General features: G+C 36.5%; 1 protein-coding gene across 1 annotated transcript in view; it reads right to left on the bottom strand.

The window, feature by feature from the left end:
- PRKDC (protein kinase, DNA-activated, catalytic subunit) overlaps positions 1-17388 on the bottom strand; it is an 80541-nt gene that overhangs the window by 40482 nt on the left and 22671 nt on the right. Inside the window, exons 27-46 of the mRNA XM_021536576.3 lie at positions 16578-16804; positions 16075-16169; positions 15024-15123; positions 13946-14079; positions 13224-13469; positions 12001-12227; positions 11135-11343; positions 10892-11024; positions 9679-9837; positions 9319-9522; positions 7986-8171; positions 6903-7007; positions 5769-5936; positions 5354-5481; positions 4184-4391; positions 2896-3074; positions 1677-1845; positions 1104-1169; positions 646-718; positions 274-422 (exon numbers count right to left, since the gene is read on the bottom strand). Coding sequence (XP_021392251.2) covers positions 274-422; positions 646-718; positions 1104-1169; positions 1677-1845; positions 2896-3074; positions 4184-4391; positions 5354-5481; positions 5769-5936; positions 6903-7007; positions 7986-8171; positions 9319-9522; positions 9679-9837; positions 10892-11024; positions 11135-11343; positions 12001-12227; positions 13224-13469; positions 13946-14079; positions 15024-15123; positions 16075-16169; positions 16578-16804 — 3165 coding nt within the window. The remainder of the gene's footprint in view (positions 1-273; positions 423-645; positions 719-1103; positions 1170-1676; positions 1846-2895; positions 3075-4183; positions 4392-5353; positions 5482-5768; positions 5937-6902; positions 7008-7985; positions 8172-9318; positions 9523-9678; positions 9838-10891; positions 11025-11134; positions 11344-12000; positions 12228-13223; positions 13470-13945; positions 14080-15023; positions 15124-16074; positions 16170-16577; positions 16805-17388) is intronic.

Here is a 17388-nt window from a genome sequence, read left to right as displayed (position 1 = left end):
TTCTTACAGTTCAGGCTAGACTTCACTCATACTACTCAGCTTTAGAAACCAAATAGAGCATTTTCTTCAGATGTAGATAGTGGAGAGAGGAAAAAAGAAAAGTGATAGAAAGCAGCACAAATCCCCTCCTTCATCTTCTGGAGGAACCCATTCTCAGTCAGGTAGAACAAATACAGAGGACTATAAATTTCTCTTTCTCAACCCCAATAAATGTATGCAATTCCTCAAAAGCTTAAAACTTTTCTTTCTCCAGCACGTAAGTCACTAAATTACCTTTCTCCTGAAACGAGTGCTGCTAGCTGTAACATCTTGGGAGCTATAAGAAAAGCCTTGGACTCCAGTAGAAAAATCAAATTGACTCATTTCCTCACTCAAACTGCTATCCATCATGTATGATGAAGAAGCTAAATACTTGGGTTCATCTAGACAGGAAAGAAGAACAATTCATTAATCAAGGTAATTACAAGAAACAAACCTTTACTGCCCACTAAAAATTGAGGGTGGGTGGGAATTGAGTGTTAGATGAAATACATTGAATGCTTTTATTTGTTCCTGCTACTGTAGAAGCCAGTGAAGAACACATCAAGGAACACTGTATGACAGGTAAGAAAGCATTTTTTTCATCACCATAAATGACTTTCATACCCTGGTTGGTATTCCCTGCATCCCTGGCCTCCTTCCTAATAGCAATGTACCGCTTCTTCCTTTCCAGAGGCACCTAACCAGCAAGAAATAAAGCTCTAATTACTCAATTTTCAAAAAATAGTTAAAACCATTTGATATGAATAGAAATTTAATATTGTAAATTATTATTATTAATGCTACATAGAAACAATTTTCTGAATTTTTCATTCCTACAGCCATTCACTATCAAAATAAGTACACAAAAAAATATGTTAAAAGTTATGTGCATTACAGGTCTGTTCTACATTTTGGGCCTAGATTTCTCTCAGAAAAATGTGTTTTAAATCATTAGAGGAGTACTCCATTTTTTGTATTCTCTTTCTCCATATGTGAGAAATGACCTAGTCTTCAGTAACTACACTGTTAAAGTTATACACTTTTTAAAATTAGAAACACTAAAGGCCAGGAATTTCACTCACCTCAATTTCAACAGGAAATGTATACTGACGCTTCAGGTCTATCAAATTTTCAAAAATCAGCAAGTTCTGCAAACCAAAGCATGTTTTGAAATAGCAAAATTATAATGCACACAAAAACAATAGCTTTGAAAATATTTACTTCTTCTTTAAAAAAATTCAACAGATCATTGTACAACATAGAAAGTGTGGCATGTTTACTCTTCTACACCAGTACTCTAAAAAGAATTTTGCTACTTAACTACTTAAGAATTCACAGCATAGAATGTGCTCTGTAAAAAGGTCTCTCTTATTCAAGTATATTCCAAGCACTGGAGAAGTTAAACCATAGGGTTTTTCCCCTTCTATTTTAGAAAATTGATTTGGAGTGGAAGGAAAACAGTATCACTACTTCACCCATTCCCAAACAGTTGGTAAAACTTTCATCAGCTACCACTCCTTCTATTGCCTCACTGGGTAGTTTGTTAGTCTAATTGCACGTCATTCAGGTTTTATTCTTTGATTTATCGCCATCAGGTAAAATCACTTTATGTCTCATGCTCTGGTAGCCTTCTAACAGCAACAAAAGCTTCTCACCTTTTCTGACTTTTCTGAAAAAAGAAAACCTTGATAAAATTTACTTTCAGTGAAGACACAGCTGATGACAGCAATAGCACAGTTATATGCTGCACAGTGATACTGTCTCCTCTTCTCCAGCAGCTGACTCTCTCCTGCCATGTTTTCTGTAAATGCATCATAGCATGACCTTAAACACAAACAGGCAAGAAATCACCATCAGAAGTCTTTTATTAAGCAGTACAAGAAAGGTTCCAATCAGAGACCTGTGAACCAACAGAATTTAAAGGAAGCAGTACCTGATTAAACCACCTCAGACTTGTTCAAGTATCCTGCAGGCAAATGGAACCAAAATGGAACCATTCGGCAATGACAAAGAAAACCTCCCCAAGTATTTAACAGAGTCCTTAATGCCAGAAATATGATGATAGGTAATGTTCAGGTAAGATGAACAATTTTTTTTGATGCATACATAAATTTCTCTCATGGTCCAAAAAATTATGAATGGACATGCATGCTAAGGTATTTTATGGATTAGCTGAAGAAAACAGTTTAGATGTGATTTTTAAAGGTCTTTGGCACAAAGCCAATTTAGATCTGCAAATCATAGTCAAGAAATTCTTTGAAGTCCTCAAAGGACACAGTATTGTAAAACAAAAATCAAAACAGCAATTCAGGCATCTTATTTTTTCTCTGAATAGTAAACAAACTAAATAATACTAATTAACATATATATTCAGTATTTCTCTTCTGTCCCCCTTTGCAATGATGATCAAGCTAATTACTCCTACTGGGTGTGCTGCTGTATTATGAAATATAAATGAAAATCAATCCCATCTTCTCATCAATCACATAAATGCCAATTTTGCAACACAGAGCCATACTCCACATAGAAGTGCAAGTATACTGAAACTGAAATTGTGAAAACACAAATTAAAGGCCAAGAGTCATACTGAAAAGGTAAAATAAATGTACAAGCTTAACAAAGTTTTTTTAAAAAAGGACAAAAGCAGGAAGCAAAGGTTATCCTAACACAGGATTGTAGTTTACACTACAGATAATTCTATCAATATAAACTCAATATTGTGTATTTAATTTAAAAGCAATTTAAAAGCTATGTAAGAGATTATATTTACCCTTGAACAAAACCATCTTTTGCTTTATATGGCCTACTTAAAATGCATATCTGGTCAAATCCTAATCAGAAATATAAAGTAAATAAAATAAACTATGGTCTTACTTTATTAGTGTCTTGGTAAGTTCATTTCCTTCTACACTCATGGAGCCACGGTAAGCTTGGTTAATTTTAGAGTCCTTGGAGTAAACTTCCTCTTTTGAAAGACGCACATACATCACCTCTAGCAGCTTGTAATACCCCATTTTCTTGGTAACTTGTGTATCAAAAGTGTATTCGTGGGACTAGAAACAAATAAGCAGAATCTCAGAAGGAAATTTCCTAACTCTTGCTCTTTCTAAATAGTTCCACAGTTACTTCAAATTTCTTAGAAAGCCTTCTGCTTACTTCTACCTTCTGAAACAGATAAAAAGAGCTGATGATAATAAAGGACTGACAGATTCTGAGTTCCTGTGTAGTGCAGTTATTAAAACTGTGTTGACCCACACTCGTCTGGTGAGCTCTCAACTCCAACTGGCCTAAATTGTTATAAGGATACTGGAGGAAAATAAGCAGAGTACCAAGTGACAGCTCAGCCTCATGACACATGTAAGCAAAACACACACTGTCATTATCCTTCGTGTAATTCATGAGTTTCTTTATGCACCTCATTTTGGTGCCAACATTTACAGCAAAAGGAACATGGTGTGGGTGACTCTACCTAGATCTTAGCTTTAGTATTTTGTTTCAATAACTATAACTAAACTTTGGTGATTTCAGCATCTTGCTCATCCTGATGCCTGTGAACATCTGGACCAACAAAACCATGGGACTGAAGAACTTAGGAAGAGCAGAGACCTCGACTGGCAACAAGATCATTGCATGCAACTATACTCTTAAATTGGAAGAAAACCTGTCATTAGAGAAAGGAAGATCTGTGCTCCTAATCCCCTGCTGAAGAACCTTTGCAATGACTACAGGTGTATTTTTTTCTCTAGAAATAATGTACCTAATTTCAGAGCTTCCATTATGAAGGTTGAAAACCTCTCCCACAATGTAGTAACAGGCTACAATTTTACATACCTTTTATATTTCAATGTTACAATGAGTTTTTGCTTTTGACAAACTCCTCCAGATATATACAGATAACATTCCAACTTCAATTTTTACACACAGTAGATATACAAACATGCATTAACTCCAAAGGAACAGTGTGTTGGGGAAAAAATAAAAGTTTATCAGTAATAATCAAATTATATAACTGGCACATGCTTCTGTTTCAGGATACAGAAAACTAGAAATCAAACTGTTTTCATCAGTGCTTCATTCAAAGTTAAACAAAATATACATACCAACATCAACACTTTTTTAGACCCTCCCTAACCCTAAATAAAAAAAAAAATGTAATTCATACCTTTGTGAACCTGGAATTAAGAGTATCCATAGCCTCTACTATAATCTTGCCAAAGAATACTCTCAGTGCATCCAAGCTGCAGTGCCACAAGAGAGTGAGGAGAGACCGATCCACAAATGCTTGGCGAGCAGTATTTGAAAGAAGTTCCTCACTTCTGAACATTTTGTGAACAGTGTCCAACAGTATCACTTGCTTGTCAGTGGTGCTCCTAAACAAGATGGAAACTCTTTTACCAGACTTCACTTACGTCTCACACCTTTAGGACATTCAGATCTTTTACTGACTGCATTCATACCCTCTTAGGTTATCCTACAAGGCATGCAAGATCTTGGCTGAACTACCAAGTATTATGCAGCTCTCAAAAAGGCCCACCTCTGCTTCTTAGTCTGCAAGAGATGGCAAACTTGTTTGTGTATCTTTAATAATTTAATCCTAAAGCAAGCATTAACTTTCTCAGTTCCTTTTTACTGAAAATCTAAAAAAAAATCCAGTATATGTGAGAGATGTAGGCAAACAAAAGGAAAAAAAGAACTATGGTTATCAAGTGTTCCAGTATTAGATGATCTGCTATTCAAAATAATTTTATTAAAGCAAAAATTTCAAAAATAGGATATTAGTCATAAGGTAAATGACTTTGTCCAGGAGATTACATGCTCCACAGCAGTCACTATTCAACAACCCATCAAAAATTGGAATGTTGGTTTTGGGAGAGATACTGAATACCTCTTCTGTGGACAGAGCATGTTTGAGTCTACAATTTACCACGCTGGAATTATTCAATTAAATAAGTGCATTGTTGTATTTTCAAAGGGGTTGAACAAATTAATTTACTGTCAATTAAGGTACTATCAACTTACACAATCATGTGGTTATATAGGGAGAGCAAATATACAACAAACAAGTATTATTTTCAACTGGATTATCTCAGAACAAGCTTATTTACAGAAGGCTTTCTAAATTTGCACAGGCACTGGAAATGGGTGTCACTTGTTCACACTTTGGAAATACTTTGAAAATGTAAAGACAAAAGCAAAATCTGAATTAAAACTATTACATAAAACTTTATAGTGTAAATCATCATTAATATAAGGACAATAAAATACAAGAAGCACATTTGCTTCAGCAAAAATTCGGTGAGAACAAGCACAAAATCCAGTGGACTAAACCCACCTTCTGGAAATTCTTTTGAAGCTGGCTTGAAATAAGTCCTCCATGAAATGCCTGTGGTCTCTACAGAGGATTTCTGTCATCAGTTGCAACAACATTGGACTCTGAGACAATTCTAATGCATCTAAAAGCTGAAGAAGCAACACATTATAGGAAAAGCCACAGTGGATCAAATCACTTCAATCTAATGATGTAATTATTGTTTAATACTGATCAGAAGCAAGATGTACAGAAGTATGTGCGCTTATTTAATGTGCTTCTGTAGATTCAATTTCTGGACAAAGACATAACTGAGAAACATGAAAGATCACCTCATGAGAACCAAGAATCTCTCTCCTTAATTCCAGATCCTGTCAAACAATGTTTCCAGACACAGTTCACTTTGGCTTTTAATTATGTATTCATTAAAAATACTGACCTTCTTAGTGCAGTCTACATAGTTATTGTGCTTCAAGGTTCCTTTGGGAAACTCATCAGACCTCATGGGAAAATTGAAAGCTACGAGTTGATCCAGAGCATTCTTAAGGTCATTAAGCTTTTCTCCTGTCAAATTAGTGAAGAATGGGAGAATTATCACTGCTTGGCCCTGAAGAAAAAAAAAAAAACAAACATAAGAAAGAGACAAGATTCACACAAAAAAATAAGTTATTCCTTAACTATGCAGCCAGATGAATAGGATTACTAAACAGCAGCAGTGGCTATTCTTACTGATTCAATGGCTCAGTATACTAATAAAAATATGTTATGTAGCTGCTTTTCTTTCCAGTTTCTGGATCAGAAAACAGCTTTTAACTTTGATGCCACTGCTGAGTGAGAGTTAAAGCTAATTATGGCTGATATGGCTATGAATACTATCTCATTGCTCTTTTAAGCAAACATTCATTTTCACACAAGTCACCAAATTAACGCATCACCTTGTAGCTAAAGCAGAATTGCAAACTTCGTTTATTTTGAACGCACAGGAACATACAAAACTCTGCCGAATTAAAGGAGGGATGGCTGAGAAACAACGACACAAAACTTCTCTGAGTACAAAATTTTTTATTACTCTAGTCCAACCAGCATATTTTTTAACTCCCACTTTCAGTCTGCAGTACTTTATCTCCCTCTCCTGACCAAGCTGCATACAGCAGCTACTCCATTAGTGCTGGTCTCATACTTGCAGACATGGACATTAAAATCATGACAAATGTTCATAATTTGACCTGTAGGAAGTGCCACTCCTTGCTAAAAGCCTGATTAGCTGTCATTTCTCAAATGAACACTTGGGAGTTCAAGACAACTTGCAACTGACGCTAATTTTTTTCCCTCAAATTTACATTCCTTTCTTCTGAGAGTAAAAGAAAAAAAACAAAACACCTTAAACCAGAGCATGGCATCTGTGATAGTGCCTTCTGTCTGAAGAACAAAAAGAACAAAAAGGATGTTGAACAGAAGATTAAAAACCAGGAAGTATGTGATAAAAAAATTAAGCCAAATAACAGAGAATTCCATGAACCACTAACATTATAAGCTGGGAAGGGTAGGGAAGCTGTTGAAGTGAGCAATTTACCTTAAGATTTAAACCTAAATTCTGATCAATAAGTAGGCTGGTATAGGTATTAAAAACAGCTGTAAATGCTTCATGATTGGTATTGAAAGAAACTGAAGAGTCTATCTGGAAAGACAGAAGAAATAAAAAAATTAGTTTAGGTTTCTTTTAAGTAGTTAAAGAGACATGTATTAAAGCATAATAAAAAATCCTTGAGCTATAGAATTATTTATTTCCAAAAATACACTGAATTAACAGAAATCACATACAGAGTGATTTTGGTTTTAAAAGAAGAACTACAAAAGCTCCTACACAGTACAAACAAAATCATGTTGGTTATTTTTCAATTAAAAAAAATATTAATCTCCTTCTGAAAGACAAATTACCTACTGGCCATTTCAGTGCCAGCTAATCCAGCAATACACTTTCTGTGTCGTAACACATACCTTTAAAACAATTCAAGTTTAAAATAATTAATTATAAAAAATAAAAATTATGCTCAACAGCTGATCTTTGAGTATATTTGTGTACAACTACTTTTTATAAGTTCCTACAAAAATCCCAAAAGGATAAGTAGAAAATTACGTTTTCAAAATAGAGGAAAAAAACCCAGACCAAAATCTTTGTCACAGAAATTAAGTGTTTAAAGTAGAGATAATTCTGCAGTTTGTTAATATGGGTAGAACTCCTCCACTGTGACTTTCTGGATGCCAACATGACAAAGAATGTTACCAGAGGCTACTCACAGTTCACAGTTCACTGTCTGTACTTGTACCAGTTCTCCAAAAGGAAAACAGGCAGCTAAAACGTGAGAACAATTAAACCCCCCTCAAAAAAACCAACCAACCAAACAAACAAAAAAAAAACCCCAAAAAAAAGGTGATAAGGAAGAAAAAGAGCAATATCTAGTAACCTCCACCTGCCCCAAATTTTTTTGTACTCCACTAATAAAAACACTCACATTCTAACAATGCCCAACTTTCCCCTTTTTCGCTTTTTTTTCCCCAAATACAAAACATTTGACCTGAACGGCATTTTTTGAAAACACAATGTAACCCCTACAGATCCAGAAAGGTTACCTGAAGTTTATAAAGCAGTACTTACTTGCAGAACTTTTGCCAGCAAGGTCAGGACTGCCATTTTGCTCTCAGCAGATGATCCTTTGGCCCACCAGCTGTCCAGTTTCTCCCAGTTTCTCAGTACAGCTGTCACCAGTTTTGCTCCCTGCTGCTTGCGCACAGCACGGTCCCTAAAGCTCTGATCTAACATGCCATTCAAAATACTCCCAACCTGGAAGGAAGAGCAACAGGTAAGATTCTTGCACCCCAAATAAAAGGATGGTAGAATCACTTCAGTGGTATGGGCAGTCATAAAATGAAGCATCACAAATCAATGCTAGATCTAAATCTCAAAAGGATGCAGAAGAAAGGCTTCTATCATGATAGTCACTATCATCTATCAGACACACTTAAAAGAATTAAAGTATTGCAGCATGCTCAGCACAGGAAACACAAGATAATCATCACCAGAAACAGCCTGTTAAAACACAGATTCCTCTACAGTCTAACTAAACTTAAGTTTTTGGTATCACCAAAAATGATGCTGCACGTCTTTCAAACTACTGCTTGGATGCAGCACATCTAAGCATAACATTTTGGATTATAAAATAGTCAATTATTTTAAAAGGATGATTCTACTTTGCTGAGTACCTTTTTAATCAAAAGGAAAAGCAGACTTTTGATCTTTTTGACCCTTCTGTTTGCCAGAAGAACTGAAGGAAGACTTCTCAGTTCTAAGTTTCCTTCACAGCACTGAGTTCTCTAAGTGCTGTAGACAAACAGGAAGAAGTCTGTTGAGCCAAACAAGCAGTGCTCAGAATAAGTACATGACAAAGTATCTCACATTTATTTCAGCTCAGGAGGGCTGTGGGGCTGTGTGTTTCTCTTTTTAATACTATGATCTAGCTCCACCCTAGTCCTGTGGGCTAAATACCCATTAATAGTTGGAGCTTGTGTTTCAGTTTTGTTTTATCCAAAACAAATCCAAGTCACATGCTCTGGGACCATTCTGCAATGAAAAGCAAAGCACAATAAATGGGTCCCTCCTTGGAAAGGACATTTTTGATCTGAAGTACTATGCAAAGACATCCTGAAATACACAGATTTCAGGATAGCTAATAGGTAAGCACTTTCTACTCAGTTTGATCTGAGATCACAGAGTAATATTAGGTTGCCAGAGATCATGATGGTAGCACCAGTAGGTCAAGACAAAAAAAATCCCAAAACTCAAACTAAAATCTATTAGTGCACTGCTGTTTGAAATTCAACCCAATACACTTTTTCCCCTACTACACACTCCACCTTAAACAATAATAAAATTGTTACTTTTATTGAGTATTCCCTTTTGACTTTGTCCTTTTGAAGAGTAAGCCCAGTACCATTTGAGGATTGCTGACAGATGATTCCATAAGACGGACTATGATCACATCCAGGTTTTTCAGTAGCTGTTGATTGATGGTTTCTGAGAACAGGCTGTAGAAATACTGTCCATGAGAGAAATTCATGAGTTGGTTCTGCGATGCTCCTGACAGTGGCACAGATAACACTTCTGTGTTCAACAGCAGACTTACTAGCTCCTCACACTGAAAATCAAGGCATGGGACATGAGTTATTTCAAGGGTATCACATTTCACTTAGAAATTTCTTAGAAAAGCGCATGATTTTTTTTTTCAAGCTCCCGTCCCAAACTTTTTTCTTTTATTTATTTTAAGGATTGAAACTGGAGAATCACATCCTACCTGCTCATCAACAGCAAAGGCCAGCTGCAGAAGACTGTCAGCTAATCGCTTACTGCTGATGTCTAAGCATGGAAGAGACATCCTTTCACCCTCAGGTGCAATGCCTTTATAAACAACTGAAAGAAGCTTGGAGCCAACTGAGAAATGAGGTCCTTCATCCTATGGAAACCAACAAAGAAATCACACTCAACAAAATCTGAAAAAAGGCTTCCACTCCACCTGTATAATTAAAGCACTTGAATTCCAGATAATTTTCTTATAAAGCAATGCAAATATACCATGATAAGACACCTTTCTAACTCAGGGACTTTTAACTCAGAGATTTTAATGAGACAACCCTACTGTGTACAAAGTTCAAACAAACTAAAAGTAACTTGACAATGTTCCAGATATTCTGATCCTTCTCCACCTTTTCAGATTTACTTGATTACAGAAGTAAAATGAATAGCTAAATCAGGATGGATGGGACACAAATGGTAAACCACGCAGCTCCTTCATTATCAATATACTGCAACCACAGGTCTAGATTTTGTTGATATAGAGAATGGATAGCACACAGAAATTAAATATTTTGTTACTTGTTAGCTCTGCTCAGCCTTGTAACAGCCTCATTCACAAATTCTCAGTCTTTGTGGCTCTGGCACAACCTGTTCCTTCAATTGCCCAAAGTAGACATTTATTACAATCAGAAATTTAGTGGAAGGAATTTCAGTAATATAGTCCACATCCTTACACTTCAGAGGTCTCTATCCCACTTTCCTGCAACTCAGACCCACTATATTGCTTCTGATCAGTCAGAAGAATCAATTCCTTTTCTAATTTCCCTCATCACTTTGAATGATGTAACTCTGTGTAAAAGTTGTTTAAAAAAAAGTCTCCTTTATAGGGTAGTTATCCGGATTTTTTGAGCTTTCAGTCTTGCAAAGTTCACTTAAAGGAAGTTAGAGAATCTACATTCCGATTTCCAGAGTATGGAGCCAATCAGAGAAAGGCTAACATAGATATAAAGGTTGTTCAAGCCTCAGTACTGTGCTACTCAGATTTGTAGAATAACCATAAAAATTTTATTTTTGATCCTATTCCATACTAGCTCTTCACTGTTGATCTCATTTTAAACAGCATCATCTCATCTGTTCTCTGTTTTTACCCTGGTGTTTTACACAGGAAAAGCTCTTTAAAAATATTTAATATTATTTTCTGTATTAACAATTACCTGACCATGAAGAACAGAATGAAGCATGCCAGATTTCTGGAGCTGTTTGCAGGCAGAAAGGACAGCACTAAACCTAACTTGATCCAAACGTGCCTCTGAATTAAACAGATCAGCAGAACACAGGTCCCCAAGGCTACAGAGGAAAGAGAAGGAATAATGTCACATTAGTGCACCCACAGACATTATTTATTTTCCACGGTGAGGGTTCGTTGGACTCATGCTTACCAGAAAGCCCCTACTTACCTCTGTGGTGTGATTCTTTCTTTTATGCACAATTTCAAAGATTCCTGATAGGGAGATTTCATCAGAGCTTTCATGAGTCTTACTGAGATATCTGGGAGGTTTTTCATGACTTGCACATCAGCTGTGTTAAAGCCTATGTGTGATGGATCACACACTGTCATCACCACAAGCTCTATAAAGCTTGCATTTAGCAGCTCCTTCTCAAGCAGCTAGAAAGAAAAAAAAATAAGACAAAAACTTGAAAAATTAATTCAGATTTCCCTATTTAATTTTTCCTAACTTACCATTAATCCTATCTCAAATGACCAAACATGAAACAGTACCTATTATTGCTGATTTTCTCTATAGAAATATCCAACTTTCAAACATTTATGCTAATGCACAGAAAGTAGGTATCTATAAACATGGATATAGAATGCATGCTATCCCACCAAACTGCAAGTTAGATCTTTTAAACCACATAGGCCTGTTTCAGTCTTGACTATACACCTGTAAATCCTGATGTGCATCTCTGTGCACACTATCGGAGATTTGCTGACAAGACAATCACAGTCTCAGAACTAAACCTGGGAGTGTAAATTTCCTAAGAGTCTCATAAGTACTCATAAGTATTATACCTTATATAGTTAAATACGACTTATTGCATCAAATAGAGAGACCAAGAGAGAAACCTGAATATCTATACTGAATTCAAGAAAGTCAGATTGTGTCAATTCTGTTTTTTAAGCAGCAACCGCTTCTACAGATTTAATGCCATCAGGAATCATACAGGAAATATTCACTGCAAGTACTCCATATACAGAACACATATATTTAACTACATATAAAATTAGTATCTTTTATCCATTACAGATTTCAGAGCCTACCTTCCAGAAATCCTGCTGGCACATTTCCAGGATGGTGGTGACAAACTCCATGATCCGGACTATAATGGTGCACTTGCTGTAGTTGTACATGTCCCTTTCCTGAGGACTGAACATGCTGCCTTTCAAACTGCTATCAAAGCACTGCTCTGCTGCATGGATATCATGCAAAGCAAGAGTGTCCAGGAAGAACTGCACAGCTTGCAAGAATGAGGAACCTTTATTTACACCTAGAAAGAATTACACCAATTTGAAATTATATTGTTTCATGTTTGGAAGAAAACAATCAAACTGAGATGACGAACAGGAAGAGGCACATTTCACACCAGTGTTTTCTGAAAGCTCTATGCCACTTCTAAATATTACCATTCTGGGCAATAGAACAGTAAGACAGCGTGGTACTTAGTGATCACTCCAGCAACTAGCCACTACAAGCACTTATTAAAAATGATGATGATTTAGGCTTATGTAATAAATTGGATAAAAATTTCTAATCCCTAGTTTTGACTTAGCCTCATGCTAGCTGCAACCAACAATGATCTTACAGTATTGTTTTAAATCAAGACAGACCTAACATTGACAGACAGACCACCTGAAACTGTACAAGACTATGAATCTGTAATATCGCTGAACAAAAGCATTTTGTTTAAGCTTGAAAGAATAATTGAAAGAAAAACCTTTTGGGAGACCCAGTGGCTACACAAGGTGTTATTATTTCACCTGACCAAAATTCAAACACAGCCTTTGGACTTGATGCACTTGATGCATCAGGAACTGAAGAAAGGTAACATGTACGGGACTTGAAGTGAAAAGGTGCCTTGTTTTCTCATAGCTTCCTCCAGCTATTAATCAACAGCAGGTAAAAAGCTTTAGAAGGATGTCAAGAAAAATATGATAAAAACCTATTGCTTTTCTATGCAGTGGGAAATTAGCTGTACAGAATAACTTTTGATGATGAGATAGACTAAAAGGAGTTGCTGGGTAAGTGGATGACTCAGAAATGCAAAGATGTATTTCCAGGGCTAAAAGGAAACATTTTAAGATACATAGTACTTAACAAAAAATCCCCATCCTATTACAACTATCATTGGAAAACTTCGTGAGAGTTTGCAAAACCGTCTATTGTACATTTGAGAAAAGAGCTTAAAGTCCAAGTTAAGAACTCATCTTGGGTGGGCTTTGTGTAACACACACGAATGAACCTAATGCAACACTTAATCACTCACCCAGTACTTCATTAAGTTTGATAAGCTGCAGCTCAAAGAATGTATTGTAGCAATCCAGTGCTGCTAAGAACATGTCCATCCACTGCATGACAGCATGTAAACTGAAGGGTTCCTGCATGCCACGGAGAGTTGGCTGAAAAAGGATCCCAGATGGACTTTTGGCATCGGTGCCACCTCCTTCAAATTTGCTAATGAGGAAAGAGTTTTTTAAAGTATCAGCCAGCCAAGAAGATGGAGACTTGTTTCCTGACAGAAATAGAAACAGAAATATAAATTTTCTAGGAAAAACACATTTCAAACTAGCAAGGAACTAACAACTTTGTGATTTAAATTGGGTCTTCTAGCAGAGAAGGTATTGATTCTAGTTTAGCCTTGGCCACATTCCTAAGATTCCCACATTTCTCTTCCTTCCATAAGGAAGAGGCCAATTTTTAAGACATTCATAGTTCCCCATCAACAAATTTCACTTTTTTTAGCTGGATACACAACAGCAGTTTTGGGCCTGGAAGTAAGTCTGCAATAAAAGTCTCTTCTATGCCCAAAAATATCCATCAAACCCTGAGTTTCTCACAATACCCAATTTGCAATCTAAGCAACCACTCTGTTTCTATTCAATAACACTGAGTGAACTGAGTGGTTACTACCTTGCATAGAAAACACAGAGGGAAGGCATGCACAGAATTTAGAAAGCAAAGATAACAGTGCACTGTGACTTAAAGTACCTGGTAACAAAGGAACAAATTCATAGAAGAGCTCCATGGCTTTATGTCGGCACTCTGTCTGAGGTCGTCCACATTGCACTAAGAGCCAGATAACAATGTCCTGAAGACACACAGGTTTAGTAGCTGGGAATCCCCTGCACAAAAATATTAGGGGTTAACAGTCCTCTTGGCATCTACCAAGAAGCAATAGTCTCCCAGCTGAATAAAATCAAAATGTTCCGTGAGCACTACGAATCCCTTTTATCTATCAAACCACCACCCCTCTGCACTACCTGAAAGCGTTCTACCACCATCATGTCTGGCACTGCTTTCCCTTCTCCTCACTCTGCTTGGGATCCCCAAAGCATAGTCCTTGTAGAAAACAATTTTAAATGCAGAAGCAGGTATCTTCTCTTCTCTTTGCAAACTCAAAGAGGTAAAATGGAGATTAAAATTTAAATAAGCTTGCAGAGTTTTTCTCCATCCCCATAATCATCTCATCTCATAACTTATCAAATGCCACACCAGTGACCCAAATCTAAACTCCACTTGCCAGTTTCTTTAAGATCATGTGATAATTTGGGTTAAAGGCAACTAATGAGATCTCTAATCCAACCTCCTGATCAAATCAGGGTCAGCCAGGTGACTCAGAGCTTCATCCACCCTGATACAGAATCCATTTGTGCTTCTTTTATCTTTTTTGTTTCCTTTCTTTAATTGCTGATTATCCCATTGCAGCTTGTCCTGCTTCTGGTGAAATTTAACAACAGCAAGAACAAAGAGCTTTGGAGGAGTTTCCTCCAAGTGCTTTGTAGCACCAGTGGTAATGTTATTATACACACTGCTGTGAAGGACACATGCTCTTCTCTTCTGCCTCTTCTTGCTAAACTAAATCAAGTTCACCATGCTGGAATAAAGAATCATGCTCCTCTCATATTATATCCAGTGTTTTCCCACCAGTGGTTCAACAGACAATATCAGGAGGTCTGGATCAGCAATTGTCATAGAATGAAATCCTCATTCAGAATCCCAAGCATTTAATGGAACTACTGATCATGTTTATTAAAATGCAATATGGAAATAAATGCAAATAGCTGACCGTGGTACCCGCCGTTTTCCTTCCTTGTTTAGAGAAGGTGCTTTATGCTTGATTATGCGCTTCAGGTGATTAATAGCATCACAGCACTGCTGGGCAGTACCTGTTGGAGAGAGGGAATTGACATCTCTAAAAAAATGCCAGTAATTTGGTTGAATGAATTGAGATAGCACTGCAGACATGGTGCAAGAGACTTACACAGATGATAATGTCTATTAGCCCACCTACTCTGTGCTTCTACAGTAAATTTTTCAAAGATGCAGAACAAAATCACAAAACACCAGACAGGCCAGCTTGGCCTGAGCCAACCCGAGGCCTTTGGTAGAAAATTGTGCATTCTACTTTCTCTGATCATGCTTAGAGAAACTGCAAAATTTTCCCATGTGCGTAATTCTTCTGGGACACTTCTACCATATCCTGAACTCTTCCTCTGAAAGAAATTAAGTTTTGTTACACCAACTTTTGGCTTTATGTTCTAATTACTATTAATTGATGAAAGAGTATGGAAAAAAAAAAGAGAGAAAAGTAGATTTACTGAAGAATCATTAATACTGTGAAAGAGGTCACAGGATCTTCGTAAAACTACATACTATTGTAAAGAATGACAAGACAATGAGGAAAAGTTATCAGAGAAGAGTGAAAATATTCCATAGATATATCAAAATGACAATTTTTTTAGCATTTGTTTGTTATATAAAAATAGACTGATTCTCATCAAGCTACATTTTTTTACACCATGTAATTGCAAAACCACAACTCAAACCTGAAGCACAACCAGCATTTTTAGTGTTATTACAAAACTGTAAATCATTGTAAATATGAAAAGGTTCTTCCTCCTAGGCTCAAAATATTCCACCTTTATACATGGCAAAGAGTTGATTCAAAGAGTTCCTAACTAGATATCAAATGACCTCTCTACTGATAATGAAAAAGAATTCTTCCTTTGTTGCAGAAATAAGCAAATGTATTTTTCTTACAGTTAACAATTTTTTGGTTTTAACCCAAGATTCCAAAGATAACTTCTTCATTCCACAATTAATTAACTATAGCTCACCTAATGACTTCTCATCTGTATGGGCTAAAGCCAGGCTTTCCAGAAAAACAACCAGTGCTTCAAATACGAACTGCTCCACCAGAGAATTTTCTTCCCTTTCAAAAAACAGGAAAATATTTCAAGAGAAACATAAGTTGAAGAAGCACTAAATGTAATACCCTAAATAAAACCACCAAATTAAATACTGTAGAGCTAGACTGTAAAAGACGTTTGCACAAAAAGTAAATCTAAACCAGTTTAAAAAATAGCAGTGAAATTTGCTGAGCATCCTGAAAAGGCATAAAAACTTCCTATAAACTTGTGATAAAAATTAATTTTCATACATTTCACACAGACAGAAAGCCCCAACAACAAAATTATTATTAAAAATAAGCTGAATTAACTGAATGTTACAGCTACCATATACATTAATAGAATGAGTGTCAGTGGATGACTATATGAGCTTTTTATCTCATTGAACATTTAGGCCAAGTTAGTTACTGTTTCAAGCTCTGCTTGCTCACCTAAATTCTCTGTAGATATTGTTAAAAGCAAGTGCTGCACCCAACCTCTTGAAAGCACTGGGGTGAAGAGCAAGACTGTACAACCGTTTAAAAAGAGACTTAGTGTTTGCTGGGCTTTCCTCCTGCTGTCTCGGTGTTGTCTGCTTGATAGACCATTTCAAGAATTCTCGTATGCACTGACCACAGAAATCTCTCAAAGTGCTGTCAACTGGATCCACTATGCCACTCTGAAATTACACAAGGTTATTTCATCTCAAGAATGAGAAAAACCCTGCCACTGCCTCTGTCCAGTATTACAGCAGTTTACCTACATTGCATTATTTGCAAATTAAAAAACTGTACTCACAGCTTACCAGAAATTAACAAAATTGCTACTGTCCAAGGGAAGGGCAGGACTTTCAGCCCTCACAGTGCTGAATTACACCTTAAAGATCTGGATTTCTATTCCTGTCTCAGCCAACAGTGTAACTCACTTCATTTTCTGATGCGTGTGCTTCCTCTGCATAAGAAATGATGTGACAACACTGACTTTCCTTAAGAAAAAGTATTCCAATCCTCTCAGCCTGCCTTACCACTAACCACTTCTGTTCAGTGAAAAGCTAGTCTTGAATGCAAAACTTTTGCAGCTCATAAAGGCAAAGATACTTAGAGAAAAATTAAGCACACAACAAAGGCATTCAGGGGGCTGAATGGTGAATGTGCTTCAGTTGTTCATAGCTCAAACCAATGATAAAGAGTGTCTCATTTTTCTGAAGATGATATACCTGCATTTTGAGAATGCCAAAGAAAGAAAAATTCATCATCCAAATCT

The sequence above is a fragment of the Lonchura striata genome, chromosome 1, assembly GCF_046129695.1.
Source record: "Lonchura striata isolate bLonStr1 chromosome 1, bLonStr1.mat, whole genome shotgun sequence".
Lineage (NCBI taxonomy): Eukaryota > Metazoa > Chordata > Aves > Passeriformes > Estrildidae > Lonchura > Lonchura striata.
The sequence above is the reverse complement of the archived record's forward strand: the minus strand, read 5'-3'. Positions and strand labels throughout refer to the sequence as shown.